Genomic DNA, 27,784 nt, shown 5'->3' on the forward strand with positions numbered 1-27,784 from the left:
CCTTACCTTTGGGCTGCTGAGCTGGCAGGATACCTTTGCAAAGTGGAGGGCAGAAAGCAAGCCACAGAAACAGTGGGAGAGAGAAATAAGGCTCAGCCTTATAAAAAGATCAATACGATTTGGGCTTCTTCTTGTAAATGTCATCTTGACAGAACAACCAAATGACCTGTTCCAGGAAGGAGACTTTTGGGCCAGTTCTGGTGCATCAGAAGCACCGATTTCAACGGGTAGAATCATAAACTACGACTCTGGGATGTAAGTTTAAAACTAGGATCAGCCCAAAGGGGTAACTTGGCAGTTCTGCCCTAGGGGAGGGTGATGAATACGAACAGGTGAGAACCTTCCCCCAAACAGGGGCACCCACAGGAGAGAGAAGTGAGGGAGGGGCACAGAGAAGTGGCAAGAGGGAGGGAGAGAGAGAGAGTCAAATAGAACGAGGCAAGAGGAGAAGGAGGGGGAAAGGAGGACAGCCCAGGAGGCGGGAGGGGGAGGGAAGAGAGTGTTACTGGTGGAAGATGGCGGAAAGGAGTGTTAAGACCTCGCCGTCCGATCCCCGGCCGGCAGCAGGTAGGAGTGGGTAGTAGAGGGGCTATTGGATGGAGGAGGGAGGGAGGGAGGGGGGCAGGTGCACTGCCGGGCAGGGGAGGAGTCGGAGCTCTGGGGTGGGCTGGTCCCCTCCTGGGGTGGAGTGGGGGCTCAGATCCGTCTTCCTCCCAGGTTGTCTCCTTATCGCAAAGCCTTCCCCTCCCAGGTGCAGCCCAGCTGTCTCCAGGCTCGGCTTAAATCGCCGACCCAGATGTGCTCAGCTTCAAAGGCTTTGCAAGGTCTGATGTACAAAACAGCTGCAGAGCTTGCAAAATGCGAGCTGTGATTGTATTAGGTCCTAAAGAAAAGGCCGGTAGCAATCTAAAGGCGATGGCTCCCATTTTCTTAGTCTCGTCTATCTCCATCCCTCGCATCTGCTAAAGGAAATAGTCCCGACTGGGAGTGCCAAAGCCTCTGGCAGGTGCTGTTGATCTCGTCATCCTTCGAGTCCCTTTGGCAAAGCCTTGTTGGAGCTGCTTAAAACACAGTCCCTTCTCTCTGCCACTTAAATGTTGGTGCAGGTTGAGAAAGTCTTATATAATGGGCTCAATATGGTTTATTTGGTAAGTTTCTCCCATATTTATGGTTAAAAATGCTCCTGACCAATTATTAGTTAGATCAGGTTAGACACCTTTGACTGGACACCAGGGGTGTCAAAGACCCTCCTCCAGGGCCGCAATCCAGTCGGGTTTTCAGGATTTCCCCAATGAATATGCACGAGATCTGTTTGCATGCACTGCTTTCATTGTATGCTAATAGATCTCATGCATATTCATTGGGGAAATCCTGAAAACCCGACTGGATTGCGGCCCTCGAGAAGGGCCTTTGACACCTCTGCTGTACACAGATGCCAGGTTACCCAGTTCAAGAGGGAGGCTTCCCTTCCCCCCCTCCCCAAAGCCCTGGTTTAAAAGTTAAATCCCAGAGCATTGTGGTAGTTGTAGTCCTGATTCTACCCACAATGCAACAGTCCTCCTCCCACAATGCAACAGGACCTGGGAGAGCTCTGCAGCTCCACTTCAGTTTCATTTTGTTAATAATTGTTTGCCCTATTAAAGAGCCATTTCTTTTCGTTATTATCCAGATGAGATATTGGACTGTTTGGGTTGTCTCTAGAAGCAAATGTGTCCACTTTTATGAAGACATGTGTAAGGACTTTTGTGTTCCAGTTAAAGTGGAAGGAGTGGCCTAGCACAGCCTCAGCACCCTGAGGTTGTGGGTTCAAGGCCCGTGCTGCTCCTTGATCCTCCATTGCCCCAGGAACATAGGTGGATTGTGAGTCTGTCGGGACAGACAGGGAAAATGCTTAAGTGCTTGAATATAAAACCGCTTAGACAACCTCCATTGATAGGCAGTCCCCGAGTTAGGCACTCAACTTAAGTACGAACCGTACTTAAGAACGAGGTTCAATCTTCATTTGATTTCACTGAGCAGCATTTCCGGTGGCAGAGACTCCTACCCAGATTCAGGAACGATGCCTGGCCACATTAAGAACAGTGTGTGGTTGTGCATGCTGTACCTTAGAGGGAACACTGGTGACAGTTGACCCCTTTGTCAGCTGGGAACAGAATCTTAAAACCTACAAGTTCTGAGTCACATACAAGTCCAACTTAAGAACAGCTTGAAAAACATAACTCGTTCTTAACCTAGGGACTGCCTGTATAGGAATAATCAAGGCATTGTGACATCACTGATGAAGTTGACTCTTAGGCATTGGTGCAATGAGGCATTATGACATCACAATCTGAGCTCTAGAATGTTGCTACTTAGAATTTTAAAGCGTTTGAGGCTTGCGCAGTTGAGGGCGGAGCTCAGGCATTGGTGGAATGAAGCATTATGACATCACAATCAGCTCTAGAATGTTGCTGCTTATGATTTTAAAGTGTTTGAGGCTTATGCAACTGAGGACGGAGCTCAGGCACTGGTGGAATGAGGCATTATGACATCACAATCTGAGCTCTAGAATGTTGCTACTTAGGATTCTAAAGTGTTTGAGGCTTGTGCAGAGCTTAGGCATTGATGGAATGAGGCATTATGACATCACAATATGAGCTCTGGAATGTTGCTACTTAAGAACGTGGTCACAGCTTCATTTTATTTCACGGAGCAGCATTTCCAGTGGCAGAGACTCCTACCCAGATTCAGGAACGATGTCTGGCCACATTAAAAACAGTGTGTGGTTGTGCATGCTGTACCTTAGAGGGAACACTGGCACTGGGGACAGTTGGCCCTTTTGTCAGCTGGGAGCAGAATCTTCAAATCTACAAGTTCTGAGTAACATACAAATCTTACTTAAGAAAAGCTTGAAAAACACGACTCGTTCTTAACCCAGGGACTGCCTGTATAGGAATAAGAAACTTGGGGGGGGGGGGAACCTTAAAGAATGTTGTGCGAATACTGTTTATCAGACCTGTGTATTGCAACTGAATTGAAAGAGACTTTATACTGAACTTAGAAAAAAGAATCAAGACTCTGGTGTAAAGTGTTCAAAGAACAAGATTGTTCGAGACCTGAGATTTTAATTTCTGTTGTCGCAGAACAAATGCAGTCATTTGTGACTTATAAATCTGCAAGTTTGTCTGCTTGTCATGTTTATTAGTAAAATATAAATATCTTGCTGAGGCCCTGAAGCCTATCAGGTGTCAGACTGTGCCTGATTAAACAATTGTGCAGGATGTGAACAGAGCAATAGCCGTGTGAGACTGGCACTATTGGGATAAGACACCCATCCACCCCCCACCCCTTATCTGGAGGCTTGCCTCAAGGAGGGAGGGGGCAGAGTAATTTTTTGTATTACCCAACAGAATGCTCTAGTGGAGGAGAAACAAGCAGGCAGCAGGCAGCAGTGAGTGGCTAAGAAACGGGGGGAGGGGGGAACGGGGGGGGGGGACGGGGACGATGACGACAAATGTCCCCTCCCTCTTCTACACCCATGAGCAGTGCCATTCTGAGCTTCCCTGGGAGAACAGTATAGAAAATTGAATAAATAAATAGTGTGAAAAATGTCAGCCTATGATAACCAGAGCTGGTATTATGACATCATCATGCCTCATTCCACCAATAAGAGTGAATCACAATGGCTTGATTGTCCCATACTTGGTTCACACTTTTACTACCTTTTGATTTCTAGCATGGTGCAGTGGTTCAAGCTTCAGCCTCAGCACCCTGAGGTTTGTGAGTTCAAACCCACGCTGCTCCTATGGACAGGAGATCAAGCACAGAGTCAGGCTGGACAGTAAACTTGCAGGAAGGCTCTTCTAGGCAGAAATGATGTAAAGTGAGTTGGATTCATGAAGACAAAGTACAGTTTGAGGTTGCATTTTCAGGAATATCAGTCTGTAATGGGAGAAGCCATGGTCTGGGCTCCCGGCTGTCAGGCTTTCTTTAAGTCCCAGAACTAGCATAATATATGTTCCCGGTACAGGAAATCCATTTCTGATGATGCCGCTGTTCTCATGGTAGAATCTATACATTTGTTCATTCCTGCCATGATATATGCAAAATGATCCCGTACATTGGGTGCAGCCTCAGACCCACTGCTAGTTCCCTCTCTCTCCCCCTTTGCAAACTTCCTGCTACGTTCACGGCAGTGTTAGAGCAAACCAAAATGAATCACTAAAAATCTTATACAGTAAAACCTTGGTTCGTTCCGGAACCATGCTTGTAATACAAAGCACTCGTATATCAAAGCAAATTTCGCCATAAGAAATAATGGAAACTCAGACGATTCGTTCCACAACCCAAAACCTTTAATACAAAATACTATATGTACTTGTATTGCAAGACCTCATTCATTTAGAACAGTTACTACACTGCAGTGTCAGAGAGAGAAGAACCATCTGCTCAGTTGTGATGATGTGACGCGTGTATATTGTATGTACTCGTATTGCAAGACATCGCTCATTTAGAACAGTCACTACATTGCAGTGTCAGAGAGAGAAGAACCATCTGCTCAGTTGTGATGATGTGACGCGTGTATATTGTATGTACTCGTATTGCAAGACATCGCTCATTTAGAACAGTCACTACATTGCAGTGTCAGAGAGAGAAGAACCATCTGCTCAGTTGTGATGATGTGACGCGTGTATATTGTATGTACTCGTATTGCAAGACATCGCTCATTTAGAACTGTCACTACACTCCCGCAGTGTCAGAGAGAGAAGAACCAAACCCCTCCCAAGGGATGGGGCCTGAGGAGTGTCAACAAATCAGGGCCTTCCACTTACGGGCCTCAATTGTCCTGCACACACTTGTCCGTGCGTGCAATTGTCAGGCTGCATTTATCCCAGTGCAATTGTCCTGCGCGGATATGTCGATGTACCCTGACGTTAGAAACCTAGATCAGCATGCCTTGCCAATCTAGGTACCCAACATACCCCCACCCCCTTTACAAAACTGCAATAGTGGTTTTTAGCGCTGGCTGCTCTCTGAATGCTCCGTTCTGCTCCAACGCTCATAGTGTTCCTATGAGAGTTGGGAGCAGCGCGGAGCGTTCAGTGTGCCAGCCGGCACTAAAAACTGCTTTCGAGGGATTTGTAAAACGGGATAATTATTTAAAAAGCTTTATTGGCACTGATAATGAGCAATAATTGGCAAAAATTAAAATTGAATGATAGGCGCCTAGTCCAAGGGGCCTACCAGAAAGTGGGTGTGGTTAGGAGGCGGGTCATGGGCATATCTTGGGTGTTGTCTTGCATGTAGAAAATGACATAGGGACAAATTTGTCCCCATCCCCACAGGAACTCAATTTCCCCATCCCGTACCCACAAATTTTGTTGCTGTCGCTATCTCATTCCTGTAAGCTCAGCCTTAACCGCACAAGCTTCAAACACATGATTTTAAAGTGTTTGAGGCTTGCGCAGATGAGAACGGAGCTTAGGCATTGGTGGAATGAGACATTATGACATCACAATCTGAGCTCTAGAATGTTGCTACTAATGATTTTAAAGTGTTTGAGGCTTGCGCAGATGAGGACGGAGCTTAGGTATTGGTGGAATGAGGCATTATGACATCACAATCTGAGCTCTAGAATGTTGCTACTTAGGATTTTAAAGTGTTTGAGGCTTGTGCAGATGAGGACGGAGCTTAGGCATTGGTGGAATGAGGCATTATGACATCACAATCTGAGCTCTAGAATGTTGCTACTTAGGATTTTCAAGTGTTTGAGGCTTGCGCAGATGAGGACGGAGCTTAGGTATTGGTGGAATGAGGAATTATGACATCACAATCTGAGCTCTAGAATGTTGCTACTTAGGATTTTAAAGCGTTTGAGGCTTGCGCAGATGAGGACGGAGCTTAGGCATTGGTGGAATGAGGCATTATGACATCACAATCTGAGCTCTAGAATGTTGCTACTTAAGATTTTAAAGCGTTTGAGGCTTGTGCAGATGAGGACGGAGCTCAGGCATTGGTGGAATGAGGCATTATGACATCACAATCTGAATTCTAGAATGTTTCTACTTATGATTGTAAAGTGTTTGAGGCTTGCGCAGATGAGGACGGAGCTTAGGTATTGGTGAAATGAGGAATTATGACATCACAATCTGAGCTCTAGAATGTTGCTACTGATTTTAGTGTTTGAGGCTTGCGCAGATGAAGACGGAGCTTAGGTATTGGTGGAATGAGGCATTATGACATCACAATCTGAGCTCTAGAATGTTGCTACTTATGATTGTAAAGTGTTTGAGGCTTGCGCAGATGAGGACGGAGCTTAGGTATTGGTGGAATGAGGAATTATGACATCACAATCTGAGCTCTAGAATGTTGCTACTTAGGATTTTAAAGTGTTTGAGGCTTGTGCAGATGAGGATGGAGCTCAGGCATTGGTGGAATGAGGCATTATGACATCACAATCTGAATTCTAGAATGTTTCTACTTATGATTGTAAAGTGTTTGAGGCTTGCGCAGATGAGGACGGAGCTTAGGTATTGGTGAAATGAGGAATTATGACATCACAATCTGAGCTCTAGAATGTTGCTACTGATTTTAGTGTTTGAGGCTTGCGCAGATGAAGACGGAGCTTAGGTATTGGTGGAATGAGGCATTATGACATCACAATCTGTGCTCTAGAATGTTGCTACTTGTGATTTAAAGTGTTTGAGGGTTGTGCAGATGAGGACGGAGCTTAGGCATTGGTGTAATGAGGCATTATGACATCACAATCTGTGCTCTAGAATGTTGCTACTTGTGATTTAAAGTGTTTGAGGGTTGTGCAGATGAGGACGGAGCTTAGGCATTGGTGGAATGAGGCATTATGACATCACAATCTGTGCTCTAGAATGTTGCTACTTGTGATTTAAAGTGTTTGAGGGTTGTGCAGATGAGGACGGAGCTTAGGCATTGATGGAATGAGGCATTATGACATCACAATCTGTGCTCTAGAATGTTGCTACTTGTGATTTAAAGTGTTTGAGGGTTGTGCAGATGAGGACAGAGCTTGCAGCAATGGAGCAAGGACTGGAAAAGAACTCACAGGAACGAGACGGGAAAATAAGTTCCCGTGGGGACGGGGAATAATATGTCCCTGTGTCATTCTCCACTTGCATGTAGGCACCCAAATTGGACTTGGGCACTCCCTATTAATGCTAGGATTTTCTTGGGCCTAAACTCCGGCTCCTAAGTCCAATTTAGGCCCTGCTGGGCGCAATTCTATGAATGGCACCTAACTCTTGATTAACTTAAGCTATGCGCCACGTTCCTCAGCTCCTATTTTTGTAGGTGCCATTTATAGAAGCAGGGTCAAAATCCATAGTGCGAGATTTCAAGGGCAGTATGGACCTGGGAGGGAGGTGGGGTACTAGATTGCAATCAGTTACTCGCATAACTTCATAAGTATAACCATACTGAGTCCATCAAGCTCAGTATCCGGTTTCCAGAGGTGTCAATCCAGGTCCCAAGTACCAGGCAGAAACCCAAAGAGTAGCAACATTCCAGAGCTGAGATTGTGATGTCATAAAGCCTCATTCCACCAATGCCTAAGAGTCAAACTCAGTAGTGATGTCACAATGGCTTCATTGTCTATACTTGGCTTACATATGAACATAAGAATTGCTGTACTGGGACAGACCAAAGGTTTATCAAGCCCAGTATCCTGTTTCCAACAATGGCCAACCCAGGTCCCAAGTACCTGGCAGAGACCTAAAGAGTAGCTACATTCCAGAGCTGAGATTGTGATGTCATAAAGCCTCATTCCACCAGTGTTTAAGAGTCAAACTCATCAGTGATGTCACAATGGCTTCATTGTCCTATACTTGGCTCACATAAGAATTGCTATACTGGAACAGACCAAAGGAGACATTATCCTGTCTCCAACAGTGGCCATCCCAGGTCCCAACTGTGCGCAGAAACCCAAACTGTGGTAACATTCCATGTTAATTGTGTTTGCATTTTAATTGTTTATTTTGTAATCCGCCTTGGATGAAGGTGGGTTAGAAATGACAGTAAACAAAACTGTTATACAACAACCACTTATTATTTCTATAGTATTACCAGGCACATGCTGCACTCTACATTGTACAGGTAAGAGATGGTCCCTGCTCAGAAGAGCTTACAATCTAACTATGACAGACACACAGGACAAAAGGGAGTCAGAACAAGTGGCATCACATAGGACAAAGGGGAGTCTGAACTTAGCGCTCAAGAAGGGAATAGGAGGGGTCCGAAGAGGTGGTAATGTGCTACTATACTATAAAAGCAATTATTTATATCATATAGAATTCACCCCAGCAGCTAACTTTAGGTGACCCTTTGAGAATTAGCCTCTGAATGTGATTGTGAACCTTTCTCGTTGGCTACGTCCCGTGTGATTACCAGCTCTGGTTTCTGCAGTGCTATTGACACCAGTGGTTTCCTGGTACTGGGATGTCTGTTTACACAGTTCCAAATGGTTGAGCTGTACTAACCTTGCTGTTCCTTTTTAAATACAGACCTTTTGATTTCAGCCCCTCACACCCAGTAATCAAATGTGTAACCATTCCAGCTGTGCACTACAGCAGTGGGTCCCAGCCCAGTCCTGGAGGACCACCAGCCAGTCAGGTTTTCAGGCTAGCCCTAATGAATATGCATACGCTTGGAGCCGATTTGCATGCCTGTCACCTCCATTATATGCAAATCTCTCTCATGCATATTCATTAGGGTTATCCCAAAAGCCTGACTGGCTGGAGATCCTCAAGGACAGAGTAGAGGTCTGCATGGGAACGGGGATCGCAGGAATACTACGGGTCCCGTGGGAATCACCCCTAACCCACGGGACTCCCACGGGGACCCATCTCTAGCCAACGGGATTCCCACGGGGACGGAAGGCTTTGTAAGCAGGGTTCGTCCATATAATATAATGGACATAGAAACATAGAAAATGGTGGCAGAAAAGGGCCATAGCCCATCGAGTCTGCCCCTGCCAAATATCCGCCCCTCTGAATTTACTCCCTCAAAGATCCCACGAGAGCATCCCATTTTCTCTTAAAATCCGTCACGTTGCTGGCCTCAATCACCTGCAGTGGGAGTCTGTTCCAATGATCCACCACTCTTTCGGTGAAGAAGTACTTTCTGGAGAGTCCATGAAACTTCCCTCCCCTGATTTTCAGTGGATGCCCTCTGGTGGTCGAGGGTCCCATGAGACAGAAGATATCATCTTCCGACTCGATGCGACCCGTGATGTACTTAAACGTTTCAATCATGTCTCCCCTCTCTCTTCGTTCCTCAAGTGAGTACAGCTGCAATTTTTATAGTCTTTCTTCATACGTTAGATCCTTGAGCCCCAAGACCATCCTGGTGGCCGTTCGCTGAACCGACTTGACCCTCAGCACGTCCTTACGGTAGTGTGGTCTCCAGAATTGAACACAGTACTCCAAGTGAGGTCTCACCATGGATCTGTATAACGGCATGATGACTTCAGGACTCCTGCTGACAAAACCTCTACGGATACAACCCATCATTTGTCTTGCCTTGGAGGAAGCTTTTTCCACCTGATTGGCAGCCTTCATGTCATCACGTCAGCCTTAGTAAAAGAGGGGGTTTATAAGTTAATTACCTGAACAGAAAACAAAAAAAGGGTTCCACCAAAGAGATTCCACAAGGAAAACAGCAGCACAAACACAAAAGAAACGGTGGAATTGATGATCCTATCAGAAGTAATTGCTGCTTTTTATGGGGACGGGCGGGGATGGAGGTATTTCCTTGCGGAGATGGGTGGGGACGGAGAGGATCCTGGTGGGAACAGGTGGGGACGGAGAGGATCCTGGCGGGGATGGGTGGGGACTTCTGTCCCCGCGCAACTCTCTAGGACAGAGTTGGGGAAACACTGCTCTACAGAATGTGTTTGTCTGGTTTTTATCTCTCTCTTTTTTTTTTTTCTTTCTTTCTTTCATTTCCTATCATTTATAAAATGCTTTTCCCAAAACATGGCGTTCAATCCAGATTACATCACAAGTAATAGTAAAATGAGACCTGTGATTCTGGGTCAGGCCACAGATCCGTCAAGCCCCATAGGGCTCTTTTTACAAAGGTGCGCTAGCGGTTTTAGCGCACGCTTAGCGCAAGCTAAAATGCCGCACGCGCTAGCCGCTACCGCCGCCATTTAAGCAGGTGGTCATTTTTCGGCTAGAGCACGCTAAAAACGCTAGCACAGCTTTGGAAAAGGAGACCGTAGCCTGTTTTCAAAAAAAATAATAATAATAACTTTATTTTTCTATACCGCCGTAATCTTGCGACTTCTAGGCGGTTCACAGTGAAGAGAGCTATACAATCAGCGAATTACAGCGTACAAATAGTGAAGGTGTCACTGAGCAGTCAGTGATTGTAGAGTACACAAAAGCAAGAAAAAGATATTAATGGGTTACAGTACAATCTTAACATGTTACATTAAAGAGGCTGGAAAGCTTGCGAATTACAGAATATAATTGGTGAAGAAAACACTGAACAGTCATTGAAAACAGAAAACCGTTAGATGAAGATACGTAGTATCAGCATGAAGAGTGAGAGTTTTTTTTAAAAAAAGAAAGGGGGGCGTTTTTTGACTAGGAATTAAATCTATTGAACAGAGCGGTCTTGTGGCCAATTCAGGTCACAGGTATCTGGCAGGATTCCCAAAAGCAGCAAGATTCCTTGCTGCTTAACCCCAAGGATAAGCAATGGTTTTCCCCAGGTCTGCCACTGACCTCTCTCTGCCTGGGAGCGCAATATTTCATCTCGGCAACGCCATAGTGTGCATTTAGTGACATTTGAAGTTGTTGGCTGAGGAGGTAACTCTTTGCGCTATTTGGGGCCTTATTACAAATGGGGGTCTCTAGTTGCAGATACTGGCATATTGACGTACTCTTGTGGAACACTGGCTCAAAAATTTAAGACTTTAGAGGGAGAAGGATCAGCTTATGAACACTGAAACTGTGGAAAAGTCACCTGAAGAGTAATACAGAGATGGAGCGATTTGAAAAGCAGACTACTACTTACCATTTCTAAAGCGCTGAAAGATGTATACAACGCTGTATATTTAACAAGCAATAGAAGGTACCTGCTCAGAAGAGCTTACAATATAATTTGGACAGACAATAATAATAATAATAATAATTTATTGTTTATAAACCGCCAAAGCCAAAGTAGTTTGAGGCGGTTTACAATAAAGAAGAGCTGGACATTAAGCGAAAAAACAATGAAGTCTTTGAGTACATGAATATTTATACAGAGTAAGGTTACATTGTAGGGGCGGGTTTACAATAAGAAGTAGGTCGAGGCGGTTTACAATAAGAAGGGTTGATCATACAGCATGGGGTAAGCAGTAGAGAATGACACGGTGACAAAATTCATCACCGTTCCCGTCCCCACGGATACCCGTGGGAAATAAACCCATGTCATTGTCTAGTGTCTATTTCATCCTCTGTCCTTCTACACCAGCATTCTTCAAAGCAAAGCTTGCGGGTCAGTGGATGTGCTTATGTGAGCCAAGGATAATGAAGCCATTGTGACATCACTGATGTGATTGGCTCTTAGGCACTGGTGGAATGAGGTATTATGACATCACAATATCTGCTCTGGATACCAGAGACTGTTATTCTTCAGTGTCTATCTCAACCTCAGTCCTTCTACACCAGCATTCTTCAAAGCAAAGCTTGAGGGTCAGTGGTTGTGGCCATTCATACTCTGATTCTTCCCTCTCTCCTTAAAGAATGACATGAAGATGGTTTCCCGCGGTTATCAGTGGGGATGGGAACGGTGATGAATTTTGTCACTGTGTCATTCTCTAGTAAGCAGTGAAGACTTTAGGCATCCTTGGTCACAAATCGGTTGAACAGGTTGGTTTTAACTAGTTTTCTGAAGTTGAGGTAGGATGAGGAGTGCTTGATGATGCTGCTTAGCTTGCAGACTTGCTTGGAAGGCAACCGTTTCTTGCAGAGAGATTACTAAAAAGATATTTATTTTGTAAAATGAAGTATGGGAACTGAATCCCCTGTTGTATATTTGAGCGCCGATCGCATATATGGTTTTCCTTACAGTTTGTGACTATTTCATTGTTTATTGTTGTTTTTATTATTATATATGTATTTGTTGTAACGACACAAATAAATACAAACTTTGGATGGACATAGCAGCCTCGAAAAAATGTGCTTTTAGCTTGGATTTGAATACTGCTAGAGACATGATAGAAACATAGAAACATGATGGCAGATAAAGGTCAAATGGTCCATCTAGTCTGCCCATCCGCAGTCTGTTCCATGCGGTGACCCATCAAATGAGCACAGGACATTGGCACGCTGACATTTCAGCCCCAACATTTGCATGCAGGCCACATGCGTGCCACTGTATTCCTTCTGTTTTCTACTCTAAGGGGGGGCACTGTCATTCAGGGGGGGGTTGGCGCTCTTGTTCAGGGGGGATGTGGGGGGAACCCCACACACACACTACACTTACAACTCACGCTCTCGCTTTGATGCGGGGGGAACCTTTTACAATTACCCACTCTCGCGCTCATGAGGGGGGGGCTGCTCCATGCTGACCCGCTCTAAATTAAAAGATTGGCGCAACCCCCCCCCACTACACTTACAATTGTGCCCCGACAGTTCTATTCCCTTCATGTGCGCACTTGTCGCTGCACGCATATGTCTGAGCGGAATTGTCGGCGTGCCAATGTCCTCCTCGCTAAGGTCGGTGGACTATGGAGTCCTTTTAGAAAGTCGCATTAGCAAGTCCCAGTGTGGAAAATGTGACACAGCCCATAGGAATTGAAGGGGCTTTTCGAAGGGGGTTATCTCTAAGAGGGGAAAGGGGGAGAGACAGCACATATCGGCTCTGGCCCCAGTGGTGTAGTAATGGGGAGAAGGCCAGCCCCAGATACCACACACTCTCTAAAGTTGAAAGGGGATAGATTCCGTACAAACGTAAGGAAGTTCTTCTTCACCCAGAGAGTGGTGGAAAACTGGAACGCTCTTCTGGAGTCTGTCATAGGGAAAAACACCCTCCAGGGATTCGAACAGAGGAGATTGAGAGGGGCCATGATCGAAACATTCAAGGTACTGAAGGGAATAGACTTGGTAGATAAAGACAGGTTGTTCACCCTCTCCAAGGTAGGGAGAACGAGAGGGCACTCTCTAAAGTTGAAAGAGGATAGATTCCGTACAAACGTAAGGAAGTTCTTCTTCACCCAGAGAGTGGTAGAAAACTGGAACGCTCTTCTGGAGTCTGTTATAGGGGAAACACCCTCCAGGGATTCAAGACGAAGTTAGACAAGTTCCTGGTGAACAAGGACATACGCTGATAGAGCTAGTCTTAGTTAGGGCACTGGTCTTTGACCAGAGGGCCGCCGCCTGAGCGGACTGCTGGGCATGATGGACCACTGGTCTGACCCAGCAGCGGCAATTCTTATGTCCTTCTCTCTGCCCTCCCACTCTTTCCGTGTGCCCCTTCCTTTCCACCGTACCTCTTTTAAACGTTCCAAGCACGAAGAGCAACCCCAACCTGCTGTTGCAACACTGTCGGCTCTTCCTCTGACATCACTTCCTGGAACCGCGCCTGTGCCTGCTTGTGCCGGGAACGTTAACGAAGTACGGGGGAAGGGAAAGGGGCGCATGCACGCGGCAGGAGGAGTGGGGAAGGGGGGAGGGGAAGAAGGGGCACCACCAGCCTGGGTGCTCTCGCCTTGCCACTGTCTGGCCCCATTTAAGATGGTGTCCAGGAGTATCGGGCCACAGTTACCTGGAACGCCCTGCCTTTATACATAAGAGAAGTTAAAGACCTCAACATATTTAAAACCTTTTCTCTTTAAAGCTTCTTTTAATCTTTAAACAAATCCATTTTAACAATTTTATCCCAATCCTTATGTTTTTTCCCTATTTGGCTTTTCCTTTCTTCTCGTCTGAAGAATAGTAATTTTGTAACTTTTTCCCTCTCTTTTTCCTTCCCTTATATATCTGAGTCTGTCTGTTTTGTCAGGTTTTTTTTCTCCCCTTTTAAAGCTGTATAACGTATATTTTATTGTTACTCGCTTAGTATGTAATAAGCGATTTATCAAATTTGATTAAACTTGAAACTTGTTTATTTATTTATGTATATACCGCCTATCAATGCAGGTGATCTAAGTGGTTTTACATTTAGGTACTCAAGCATTTTCCCTATCTGTCCTAGCAGGCTCACAATGTAATGTAATTTATTTCTTATATACCGCTACATCCGTTAGGTTCTAAGCGGTTTACAGAAAATATACATTAAGATTAGAAATAAGAAAGGTACTTGAAAAATTCCCTTACTGTCCCGAAGGCTCACAATCTAACTAAAGTACCTGGAGGGTAATAGAGAAGTGAAAAGTAGAGTTAGAGGAAAAATAAAAATAAAATAAACATTTTAACAAGACAGCATTGATCTAAATACTTTGGAAGGTAGAAGAGAGGAGAGAAAGGAATAGAAGCACAAACAAACTGCCCACCTAAACTCATTGATGCCATGTTTGTAACAGCTCTTATGCATATTCTTAAAAATTGGAAATCACCCTCGCTACTCGATTACACCTTTTGGTGGAACTCTCTCAGCATGTATCACAAATTTGAATCTTATGCATATGAGAAAAATACGGTCTCTCGACTCTCCGCAAACATGGTGCGAAGCAAATCACCTTGGTTATTCTTAGATTCGTATGTTCATTCTACTCTATAGACACTTCTGCCTCTCTATCTCGCTATTTATCTATCTCTTGCTTTTTCTTAATCTTTCCCTCTATCTCCCTTTCTCTTATTCACTCTCTTTGCTTTTCTGCTTCTCATCTATCTGCTCTTAGCAGTTACACATACCTTGCATTCTTTTATTAATTTGGTTATATATTATTGATTGCAGACATGGTTTTATTCTATACCAATGGTTCTTATTCAGATTTTGTGTGTCTTAACTGCTTTCTGTATATTTTTTGAAATTTTCAATAAAAATCATTGAACTTAAAAAAAAAAAAAAAAAAAGAAGCAGAAGGGGGAAATTTAAATGATAGAAATAGAACAAAACAAAGACAAAAGGCAAAACAATAGATAAGATGAAAGATAAATCATAAGCTGGAAAGAAAAATAAAATAAAACTTTGTCTTCAATCCACGGTTTCAGCGTCAGTGATGAAGTGGAGCAAGTAAGTTTAGGAGGAGCGATTGACGTTTCCAGAAAGGGCTTCTTCAGGGAAGAGACTTGGCAGACAGTCCCAGGATGCCTATGTCTCCTCCCCTGCGATGTTCTCCCATCCATGCATTCCCTCCCAGACACACTGCCCGTGCCCCAGCCGCTCCAAGGAGGCTGCCCCAGATGAGGCCCACGGTGAATGCAGGATTCTCTCCTCAATCTATCTAACGTACCTGGAGAAATGGAGGATTAACCCCCCTCCCCCATCCTTTTTATTACGCTGTCCTAGAGGTTTTCAGCATACCAGTTAACACTAAAAACCTCTAGCACAGCTTAATAAAAGGGGCCCCTAAGTGACTTGCCCAGGGTCACAAGGTGCAGCGTGGGGCTTGAACCCACAACCTCAGGGTGCTTGAGGCTGTAGCTCATAACCGAATGCTCTGGGGCAGGAAAAATATTGTATAAACTAAATAAAATTAACCCAAGTGGTCAGAAAATCACTTACTCATATAGAGAAAAATACCACTTAACATGATATATCCACTGTGTAGGAAACTTAGAGGAGGGCCTCAGATTCGGAGCATACGCGTAGTCCTATCACAGACTCAACTGTCAGCGTATTTCAATAGCTCCATGCTCCGGTCATAGGCCCATACCCTAATTAGATTTTTGAAACTTTTTAATAAATAGACCTTAAGTGTAGTGACTAGAATTCAAAACTCTTAAAGGTGAAATTAAGATATTAAAACTCAGTCCTATTCACAGTGTATCCTTATATACTAGGCAGTTAAATCACTTATCTCAATCTGCTTTTTCTTATTTTTTCTTTTTTCTTTTTTAGGCTTCCACGTCAAGTTCTTTATTTAGCCTATTTAGTGGCTAAGCCGACGCGGCCAGCGTTTCGTGGACACCGTTATTAGTCCACTGCGTCAGGGCCAATAGCCAGCAAACATTCAATACTCTATCACTGCCAGGTTTTACAGACGGCTTAAGATGCTTCGGCACGACTAGGCTTTCCTATGCCAGGCTGCCAGGTGATGATGTTCTGGAGGCACAATTTTCAAGTTGTGATTAATATTTTTAGGGGGGAAGGTCGATGATCACTGGGGTAGTGTGTGGGGGTCTGTATTATGTGTTTGCAGTGCTTATCTGGTGACTTTAGGTGGGTTTTTGTGACTTAGACCATGTTTTAAATGATCTAAGTCACAACATCCAAGTTCCGTTGATCCTGTGCTGTATAACTTTCGGTTTTACATGCGGTATGACTAAGTCTAAGTCGGCCCAAGTCCGGCCCAACTCCCGCCCTCAACACTCCTCCTGAAACGCCCCGTTTAGCTTTGGTCGTTCAGCGGCACTATGAAGGCCTAGGTCATTTAGAAATACGTCCAAAACCCGTTTTAATTATCGGCACTTGAACGTATTTTGACAATGTTCGTCCAAGTGCCGAATTAGGATGGTTTTTGGTCGTTTTTCTCTTTCGATTATGAGCCCCTTAGGCTCTAGACCGTCAACAACTACAAAACATGGCTGCCAAATTGATATACAAGTCTCGCAAATGTGCTCAAGCTACACTTTTACTATTTCAGTTATATTTGCTACCGTTTCAGGCTAGATTATTAATAATAATACTAATAATAATAATAACTTTATTCTTTTATACTACCATAACCAAAAGTTCTAGGCGGTTTATACTAAAAAGAGCTGGACAATCAGTGAAAACAGTAAAAAATACGAATATTTGTAAAATAGAATTTCAATAATAAAACTCTCATTAATTAATAAACTTATCGAACAATTAGTTTCCGAAAACTGCAATAGGATAACATAGCTTGCTGAATACATTTACCTAACCAAGATTGCTGCCTACCAGCTTGAAATGCTAAGGTCCTATCTACACCCATTCATTTTTAGATAAGCAAATAAGTAGAAGTTTCTAGTTTCTCTTGATGGTCTATGCAAAACAAAATGAGGAAAAAGGTAAGCTGGAGACAATCCCGATATCAGCTTAAAGCAGATACAGGAGAATCTGAATGATTCTCTTGCCTCCAAAGGCAGCCAATGAAGTAAACGATAATATGGACTAATATGGTCGTTCTTTTTTCAACCAAAAATCAATTGAACAGCTGTATTCTGAATTATCCTTAATTTCCTTAGAATTTTTTTGGGTGCTCCTAAATAGATGATGGTACAAGATGATGCCTGCACCAATCATCTGTTCAAGGTGGCAAGTTTAGTATACGAGATTTTGAAGGGTTCTACTCCCAATAAGCAAGTCTTATTCATCCTTTGTCTTTTCCCAGATTCCTTAAAAGTGTAAGCGGAAAGAATGATCTGATCCTGCTTTTTCCAGTTTACGTAAAACATTTACGTTCTAAGAAAGAATCAAAAAATTATTTTCTTATTTGGAATAATTTACCTAGAACCCCCCTTTATCTGGCATGCCCCCCTTTCCTTCCCCCATATCTCTTTAATTATCCAGGCGCGAGCAACATCACAAACTTGCTCCCTGCATCTTGTTGGCTCTTCCTCTGACATCGCTTACTAGGCGTGGGACCCGAAAACGACATCATAGAGAGCCAACACCGACGAAGGCAGTAAGTTTGCAACATTGCTTTTCATCAGGAAAATTAAAAAGGTAGGGGGGAAAGGAAGTGGCATATGTGCGGTGGGGGGAGGGGCAGAAAAGAGGATGGGTGCCAGCACCCCCACCAAGATGGCATCCAGGGCGGACTGCCTCCCTCTTTCTTTCGGCTTCCAGAATTAACCTGAAAATAGAAAGGGATAAGCTGTCGGATTCCAAAACACTGGGGAAAAGACAACCATGAAATCTTTGGCGCGCTTGGTTTAACAAAATGTCCTAAGAATGCCAATAGTTTAATCTGCTTCTCCCTGAGGTCAGTGCCCTAAAGAGCACTAACATTTATGGAAGTGCTAAAACTCGACTGAGTGGGCCAATGTCACTTTGAACAAGTCCAAATTGGCTCATAATGCAAAACTTTGAGATCATGAGGTATGTGGGTGTGTTGCGGTGGTTAAAACGATGGCCTCAGCACCGTGAGGTTGTGGATTCAAATCCTGCACTGCTGCTTGTGACATTGGGCAAGTCACTTAATCCCCCCCCATTGCCCACCAGGACAGACAGGAAAAAATGCTTGAGTACTTGAATAAAATTCATGAAAACCTGTTCTGAGCTCCCTTGCGAGAACGGTATAGATAAATAAATTATTTATTTCATTTCTATCCCGTCCTCTCCAAAGAGCTCAGGATATTTAACAGGTTATAATTTTCCATAATTACAGTACAAGTTTTTATCCTAAATTGACACATACCAGGGGTCTAGTACCAAAATACATTTCTTTGTAATCTATCACTCGAGGGCAGGGGGGGTTAGGTGAAGAGGTATGTTATTATTGCTTTCCTAAATCTGAGGAGTCCTTCAAGGGATCTAATCTGTGGGGAGAGTTGATTCCAGTGGGTTGGTATGAAGTGGGAGTGGGAACGTCATTTTGTGGCTTACAGTTGAAGGGCCCCCTAGGGGGCATTTTGAGGTGTATTTCATCCTGGGAGCGGAGGGACCTTTTCAGCATGTACGGAGCGGAGCGTATTTCATCCTGTTCAGCATGTACGGAGAAAGCTTGGTCACCACATAGCCCAGTGCTATGTCGTGCAAGGATTTGAATGCTAGCATCAGGCCCTTGAAGCCACCTACGGGCAGCCAATAAGCCGATGATAGAGCCTAGGAGACCAGGTTGAGGAGATGGAGGTTTTTTTTAGAAGTCTGATTGCCGCGTTTCGTACACACTGGAGACGTCGTACGTTCTTTGCTGTGAGACCGTTGAATAGCGCATTGCAGTAGTCCATGCAGGAGAGGACTAAGGCATAGAGTAGTTGGGTGAAGCCGGACTCCGAAAAGTAGTTCCTTATTTTTCAGAGTTGACACAGGTAGTAAAATGAGGATGGTACCATCTGAGTGATGTGGTTGGAGAGCGATCGGTTGGCTGCAAGCTTGGTCTTTTGAAGTTATGGTAGTTGAGCTTAGAGAGGGACGGATGCAGTTGTGTTCTTTGCGGATCCAAAGGAGTTCCATTTTGGAGGCATTTCGTTGTAATTTGTTGACGAACATAAATAAATAAAATTTGTGCAGGGAAAATGCACAAAAGTAAATGCATGCATTAATGCAGAAAACAGAGTGGAGGAGTAGCATAATGGTTAAAGCAGTGGGCTGAGCACCTGGGTTCAATTTCTACTGCAGCTCCTTGTGACCGTGGGCAAGTTACTTAACCCTTCATTGCCTTAGGAACAAAAATTTAGATTGTGAGCCCACTGGGGACAGAGAAAGAACCAGGATATAACATGCAAACTGCTTTCGTTGTACCACGGAAAAGCAGTTTATCATATGCATAACCCTTAACTAAATGAGAGAGCTAATTTCAGTTTAATTAAAAATGGTTTCATTATGGTGGAGCACCTGGCTGCCTAATCACAAGAAATAGTCTAATACAGTTGTTCTGCCTCCATGTTTTCTCAGTTTATTGTATAGAACAAGTATATGTTTATTCTAAGATGTGTACGTAAAGTATGCTCTGTGGACTTAAATCCCCAGAGGGCTTTGCTTCTCTCAGAGAGCAAGGTTGCAATCAGAGAGCTTGAGCCCGCCCACCTTTTAGCTTCTGGGAGAGAACAGCATTCATTTTGTAAGACTTCATGGCTGCATGAAAACCTGGGTTTAATATTGTCCTCTCACCAGGTTTCCTTCATTTATTTCTGCTAGCCTAATACAGCTTAGATTCTTATCTAAGTCTGGGGCACAGTGTTATTCCCTACAAAGTGTGTGGACACACTCCCAGCTTCCCTTTGAATAGGATGGGCTGGTAGAGTAAGAAGATTCTGTACAAAGTTAGACTGCCTTGAAATCATCAAATTGTGTTTATTCTTTACTTCAAGTTATTTAAGAAAGTTGTTCAAAACTAGAGTCTGACTGATAACACTAAGGCTACAGAAGTAAGGGAACTGAAGGAGATCCTCAGAGAAGTGCCAGTCTGTTCCAGTGAATTCAGTAGTGTTTGGCCCATGGGGAGAGTCTGCTTTTCGGTACAAAACCTGAGGAGGTTTTAGTGAACGTCTTTGTGAAGACTGTTCAGTAAAGCTGTTAACAGCACAGTGAAAACTGTGATTCCAGCAAAATAAAAACCTGGGCCAGCACAACAGTGGTTCTCAAACCAGTCCTAGGGGACCCCCAGCCAGTCAGGTTTTCAAAATATCCCTAATGAATAAGCATGAGCCAGATTTGCATATTTGTTAGGAATATCTTGAAAACCCAACCGGCTGGGGGTCCCCCGGGACAGGTTTAAGAACCCAGTGGTCTAATATTTCGATAGAAAGCGTCTAATAGTTTAAGGCAGAAAGTTTACCATGATCTGATGCTTGATCTTGGGGCCATATCAAGGGCTGTGAGAATGGCGCTGGCTCAGACACAGGGAGTCTTGGGGGGTTTCCCTCAACCACAACCCAAAGTAGCAGCTGATGAGAGCCGCTGTCTGTAATTGCCCCAGGTGGCCTCTTCCTTTCCAGCTACCAACACTGGTACTCCATGCATATACTTAGTTCACGCATGAACTAAGGAGTGCTGGTGTTGACGGCTGGAAAGGAGGCCACTGACTTTTTTGTCACTGTTGAGGTAGCAGTGGTTTAGTTCTGCGTATCCCCATCAGCAAAGCTAAAATTATTAATACAGAAGAGGGGGAGGAGTGTAAAAACAAAATACCTTACACCCCCCAAAAATGAATCCTGGTTATGCCCCTGGAAAGCAGTGTGGCCACATGGGAGAGAAAGGCCCCAAAATTGCTTCCTGTCCATTGCATCCTCTTTTTGGGCATGGTGCAGTGAGAAAGTTGGAGGTGCTGGGGGTTGGGCATGTCATATAGAGCAAAGGTTCCCAACCCTGTCCTGGAGGACCCCCAGGCCAATCGGGTTTTCAGGCTAGCCCTAATGAATATGCATGGAGCAGATTTGTATGCCTGACACTTCCATTATATGCAAATCTCTCTCATGCTTATTCATAAGGGCCAGCCTGAAAACCCGATTGGCCTAGGGGTCCTCCAGGACAGGGTTGAGAACCACTGATATAGAGCAGTGGTCCCCAACTCTGTCCTGGAGGACCACCAGCCAGTCAGGTTTTCAAGATAACCCTAATGAATATACATGGGGCAGATTTGCATGCCTCTCGCCTCCATTATATGCAGATCTCTCTCATGCATATTCATTAGGGCTAACCTGAAAACCTGACTGGCTGGTGGTCCTCCAGGACAGAGTTGGGGACCACTGATATAGAGCACAATTCTAGAGTGGGCAGACTTGATGGGCCTTGGCCCTTTTCTGGTCACTTTTCTGTTTCTATGTTTCTACCTCCCTTCCATATTGCCTTCCAACAATTGCTAGACAAAAAATTTTCCTACTTTTAGCTACCCTTAAATCTTACTTTCAAAATGTTATAATATGTTTACAGAAAGGACTCTTTGTAGGTTGTGATACTTTTCTGAAGGATTGGTAATAAAAATGATCTTTTAGGCTTCCATGGCTGGCGTCATTTTTTGTTGCTGTTGTCTGGGTCTCTCCGCATCTGGGTAGGTAGAACCAACGTTTCAGCCACCATGGTGTAGTTCTCTTTAGGGTCTGCAGTTTGTTATATTAGCTGATCACCTAGCATTGCCCAGATATCCCAATCTCAGCAGCAAGAATGGCCCTCTCTATGGGGCTGAACTTGGACTTAAACAGCATCGGGAGTGTCTCAGCGAGCCCAAAAACTATGGATTAGACCAGGGGTGCCCACACTTTTTGGGCTTGCCAGCTACTTTTAAAATGACCAAGTCAAAATGATCTACCAACAATAAAATTTTAAAAAACACAAAGCACACTTTACGCAGAGAAAATGTTAATTATCATTTATATTCCGCGGGTTTTCAAAGAGGTCAAGGCAGATGACTTTATGCAATGTCACCTCAGTAACAACTATACAAAAATAGACAAATATACCCCCTCCCTTTTTACTAAACCACCATAGCGCTTTTAAGTGCAGGGAGCTGCGCTGGATGCCCCGTGCTGCTCTTGACGCTCATAGGCTCCCTGTGCTAAAAACTGCTATTGTGGTTTAGTAAAAGGGGGCCATAGTGCAAAATATAGACAGCAGATAAAAATTCTCAAAATGGACACATTTTGATCACTAAATTGAAAATAAAATAATTTTTCCTACCTTTGTTGTCTGGTGATTTCATGAGTCTCTAGTTGCACTTTCTTCTTCTGACTGTGCATCCAGTATTTCTTCCCTTCTTTCAGCCTCCTGTATGCTTCTTCTCCTCCAGACCTCATTCCCTCCCCCAATTTTTTCTTCCTCTTTCCCTGCCTTCCTCCCCTTTCTTTCTTTTTCCCCGTCTTTCTTTCTGTCTCCCTGCTCCCCCTTTATTACTGTATGTCTGTCTTTCTCTCTCCATGCCCCATTTCTTTCTTTTTGTCTCCCTGTCTTTCTTTCTCCATGTCCCCTTTCTGTCTGTCTCCCTGTCTTTCTCTCTCCATGCCCACATTCTGTCTGTCTCCCTGTCTGTCTTTCTGTCTCCCTGCCTTCCCCCAAGCCACTGCTACCGCCATCAGGGAACAGGCCGCCACCGCCGCCACAATCAGGGAATAGGCCACCACCGTAAAGAGGACACTGAAGCGCCAGGCCGACCAACTTTCTCTACTCGACATCAATTCTAACATCGGAGAGGAAGTTCCGGGCAAGCCAGACAGTGATTGGCTAGCTCGTAACTTCCTCTCCGACATCAGAATTGACGTCGAATGAGGAACGTTGGTCGGCCTGGCGCTTCAGCATCCTCTTTATAGGGTCAGGAAGCAGGTAGAATGGAAGGTAACGCGAGTCTATCACGGAGCCCGGGAAGGGCTCCACGATCGACTCGCGTTGCCTTCGCGATCTACTGGTCGATCGCAATCAACCTTTTGGGCAGCCCTGGATTAGACACTTATCTTTCATATCCTTTAGGTGGGCCTCACATTGTTGTACTGTCTCTGAAGCTCTAGATGTAGCAGCTCTTTCTTTCATATCCTGTAGTTGGGCCTTATGCTGCTGGACTGTCGCTGAAGCTCTAGATGTAGCTTTGATTGCACTTGGCCAATTATATTATTTTTTGGGGGAGGCATTGTTACAGCAATGACTGCACAGCACAGTGTGACATCATTCCCCAAGCTTCACACAATTGGTCAAAGCAATATCTGTCTTTTTCCATGATTCTTTCCATGTCGCCCCCTTTCCACCATCCAAAATCTCTGGGATAATTATCAATTACTTATTTGGCACTCATAACGGTTATTCAAATATCTTAATGCCTATACTAAAATCTTCAATATCCTTTATAGCAACTTTTAAATACATATATCTAATGAGTATAAAGTGCTCAGTACCTCCACCAGGTCACTTTTGAAACAGATAAAAGATCATGATTTTCAGGGAACCATCATTGCACCTTATCGTTCCCTATACCCTGCCTGTAGTAACATATAGTCTCTACTGTTTATAATAGCTGTTCTTGTTATACATATCAGTTATACAGTAGAGTTTCACAGTGTACTTATCTTTACTCTGGCAGCTTTTAAATCGATCTCTCAGCAATAGGTCCTATATGTCTCAGCAGTGATTCAACTGTGATATGTGCTATCTTAAATTACATCCATAACGCTTGTGTCCTATGTTTTAAAATCTTCTCCTTTTTATCAAAACTTCACAACGTTCCACCTTCTCTAATTGTGCTAATGTTCTCTGACCCAAGCTGGGTTTCCAGGTCGTCCTCAGGGAGAACAAAACCTAGGAGGAACTGAAACATTTTTTGCAATATTTTTACATGCTATCTTTATTATATGATTTAAACTAATTTTTCTTCATAAATAGTTCTTACTTGTGCTTTGGCTGCTGGCCGCACCTAGGACTCTGTCAACCGGGTAATCAATAGAAGGTGCCATTCTTACGCTTTTTACAATGGTCACATGGTGAACTCACAGCCATAGTGATCTCAAGTTTGGTTGAAATCAGTCCATGCGTTTTGGAGTTATGCTGGAACATACATACATACATACAATTTTATATATATAGATATATCCAGTGGGTCAACTGACCTGGGAGGACCATTGGTCATGAATTAGAATTTTGGTGGGAAAGTTTGTTGGTCACAAATTTGAAATGTAGCGGGAAAGTTTGTTGGTCTCGGATTTGAAATTTGGTGGGAAAGTTGATTGGTGACACAAATTTGAATTTTGGCGGGAGCATCCATTGGTCACAGTTTTAAATTCCCAGTACAGCAATTCTTATGTTCTTATATTATGTGCATTTTGCTGCATTGAAGTGCCTGCAGTTGTGCCAGGCTCTATGGCTGGTGTAACTATAGGTACCTAAGTGTTAGGTATACCGATACTGGGTCATGCTACTACCATAACAGAACATGGTGTCATTATAGGATAGGGTATCACTATATGGCATTAAAGGGGGGAATTCATCAATGGGTGCTACCGTGGTAGTGCACACTACTGTATTTCCCCACATATAGGCCGCAAAAAAGAGTGGCCTATGTTTAAAAACTGTAAGATAATCCGCCCCATGGTATTAGCTACAGCTTATCTTCTGGTACCTTCCCTGCCTTTTCCATTCATTCCCCCCCCCCCGGTACCTTTTTTGTATACCCCCCTTACTGGCGTGCAGCTCGGGTCTCCAGCGGTGCAGGGCACCCGTGATCTCTTCGGCATCCGGCCTGCCTCCGCACCGCCCGCTGAATGGCTGATGTGAGCTCTCGCGGGACTCATGAGAACTGACCTCAGGCACTCAGCAAACGGTGCGAGAGCAGTCCGGATGCCGAAGAGATGCACCGCTGGGGACCCGAGCCGCGTGCCAGCGAGGGGGCTTCCAAAAAATGTACCGGGGTGGGGGGGATGCTTATAATTTTTTATATAGGCCACCCCATTTAATTAGGCCGTGCCCCATACAAGGGCTTGTAAAACCCGTGTATAGGCCACAGCCTTTATATGAGGAATTACGGTAATTGCCAAAGATGGCCATAGGAATAATAATGGGCGCCTTTAGCATTTAGTACATGCTAATCGTTGGCGCCTGTAGATGAATTTTCCCTTAGGGTACCTAATGGGAGGCCTCCACTTGCAGAAACTCCCCTAAATTTCTTTTAAAATAACCTGTAAGGAAACCATGCAACGTTTTACTATATCCAAAGATGGTGACGTTTATCACTTTTCCAGAATACCGAGTCATATATAGAACTAGTGTTTAAACCTCTTAGATTAACAGGTGCTAGAATATATGTGCAGACTTAGGCTTTTCTTTTCTTTCTTTCTTTTTTTTATTCTTTCTCTCCCCCCTGTCCAGCGGCACCCCTTCCCTGCTCCTCCTGTCTAGCAGTAGCCCTTCTCCCTTGCTTTTACCTAACCATATTCAAGATCCCATTTCCCCTTTACCTTATCTATTTCCGTCTGGCGCTGTTGGGATTTGGGCTCCGGGGGAGCTGGCTTCTGCATCGTTTGCCGACACACTCTGGCGCGGGGCCTCTGCTGGGCCATGAGGAGCTGGTTTGGCCACACTGCATCTATAGAGTTCGTTGTCTGGGCCGCGGGAGAGTAGGTTGTGTGTGGGAGCCGACAGGATAGCACCGTGGCTCCCTTCGTCCCTTGATGCCCCGCCCCCCCTTCCCTTCCCGCGGTCCCGTTGACACATTTTTGGGTTTGAAGGTGCCGGGTGTTTTCTCTCACGATCGCGCCTGTATCGGTAGCCTTCTCCGACGCAGGAGCGGCTCGTGGGAGGAGCCGTCGTAACATGTTCTTTTAAAATAAACTCCAGACTGCGCGAGGAGGAGAGCAGGCAGGCCACCGGCACAGCTAGGCGCGCATGTGCACTCCTACCTGCAAGAGACCTACAGCTCACGGAAAACCGGCGCACGCAGGTGGGAGTGCGCATGCGCGGCTAGAGCTTTATTATATTAGATGCCCTTGGCATTCTTCAGTACAAGGTTTCACTAAACTGTTCAAAGTTGTTAATTCAAAGTTGTTAAAACGCATACAGATAGTGAATAATTGCAGCCAGACCTTAGGAAATGGGAAGACTGGGTGTCCAAATGGCAGATGAAATTTAATTTGGACAAATGCAAAGTGATGCACGTTTGGAAGAATAAACCAAATCACAGTTACCAGTTGCTAGGGTCCACCTTGGGGGCTAGCGCCCAAGAAAAGGATCTGGGTGTCATCGTAGACATTGCGATGAAACATTCCGCCCAATGTGCAGCGGAAGCCAAAAAAGCAAACAAGATGCTAGGAATTATTTAAAAAAAGGGATGGTTAACAAGACTAAAAGTGTTATAATGACTCTGTATCGCTCCATGGTGCGACCTCACCTTGAGTATTGCATTCAGTTCTGGTTGCCTTTATCTGAAGAAAGATATAGCGGAACTAGAAAAAGTTCAAAGAAGAGCAACCAAGATTATAAAGGGGATGGAGCTCCTCTTATATGAGAAAAGACTAAAGAGGTTAGGGCTCTTCAGCTTGGAAAACAGATGGCTGAGGGGTGATATGATTGAAGTCTACAAAATCCTGAGTGATGTAGAACGAGTACAAGTGGTTGATATATTTTTTTATTTTTTTTTACTGCATCAAGATATGCAAAGACTAGGGGATACTTGATGACGTTACAGAGTAATACTTTTAAAACCAATAGGAGGAAATATTTTTTCAATTGGAGAATAGTTAAGCTCTGGAACGAATTGCCAGAGGATGTGGTAAAAGCAGATAATGTAGCTGGTTTTAAAAAAGGTTTGGACAAGTTCCTGGAGGAAAAGTTCATAGTCTGTTGTTGAGATGGAAATGGGAAAAGCTACTGCTTGCCCTGGATTGGTGACATGGACTGCTGCTACTATTTGGATTTTTTGCCAGGTACTTGTGACTTGGATTGATTGGATTGACCTCCCTCTTCCGATGCTGCTGCCATGAATTGACAGGGTGTGGTTTAATAGGCCAGCTGCTGTGAGTTGGGAGGGCCAGCATTAGTGTTGGAGGAGGGAAGTGTAGTAATTCCTTCCTCTGATGCTACTGCTCCTGATGCTGGCCTATGAAGTCACATCCTGCTGGAACCAGGCAGTAGCATCAGAGGAGGAAGGAGGGAGGAGGGAACTGGCTGGAGGGCAGTCTCTTGAGCCAGCACTGATAGAAATAAAATCCCCAGGTAGCCTGGGATAGGCACATGGGATCTCTTAGAGAGAGGAAGAGATAATGATTACTGTGGATGGGTAGACTGGACGGGTCATATGGCCTTTATCTGCCATCATGTTACAATGTTTCAATAACTATAAAGTTCTATGACCTCACAATGCAAGTGATAAGTGCCTTAGCCAATAGGGAGAGGAGATAGTGGATGCTGCGGATGGGCAGACTGGATGAGCCATTTGGCCTTTATCTGCCATCAGGTTTGTATGTTTCTATAACCATAAAGTTCTATGACATCACAATGCAGGTGTAAAGAGCCTTAGCCTATAGGAAGAGGTGATGCAAATGTTAAGAGCCTTAGCCAATAGGGAGAGGAGGAGATA

General features: G+C 44.4%; 1 protein-coding gene across 2 annotated transcripts in view; it reads left to right on the top strand.

Annotated features, from left to right (window-relative positions):
- Window positions 1-487: 487 nt before the first annotated feature.
- MAP7D2 (MAP7 domain containing 2) overlaps window positions 488-27,784 on the top strand; it is a 148,668-nt gene continuing 121,371 nt past the window's right edge. For both annotated transcript variants that reach the window (XM_033950470.1, XM_033950471.1), the window contains exon 1: window positions 488-567. In XM_033950470.1, the coding sequence (XP_033806361.1) occupies window positions 516-567 (52 nt within the window). In that variant the 5' untranslated portion in view covers window positions 488-515. The remainder of the gene's footprint in view (window positions 568-27,784) is intronic.

This window comes from Geotrypetes seraphini, chromosome 6 (genome assembly GCF_902459505.1).
Source record: "Geotrypetes seraphini chromosome 6, aGeoSer1.1, whole genome shotgun sequence".
NCBI classification, from domain to species: Eukaryota; Metazoa; Chordata; class Amphibia; order Gymnophiona; family Dermophiidae; genus Geotrypetes; species Geotrypetes seraphini.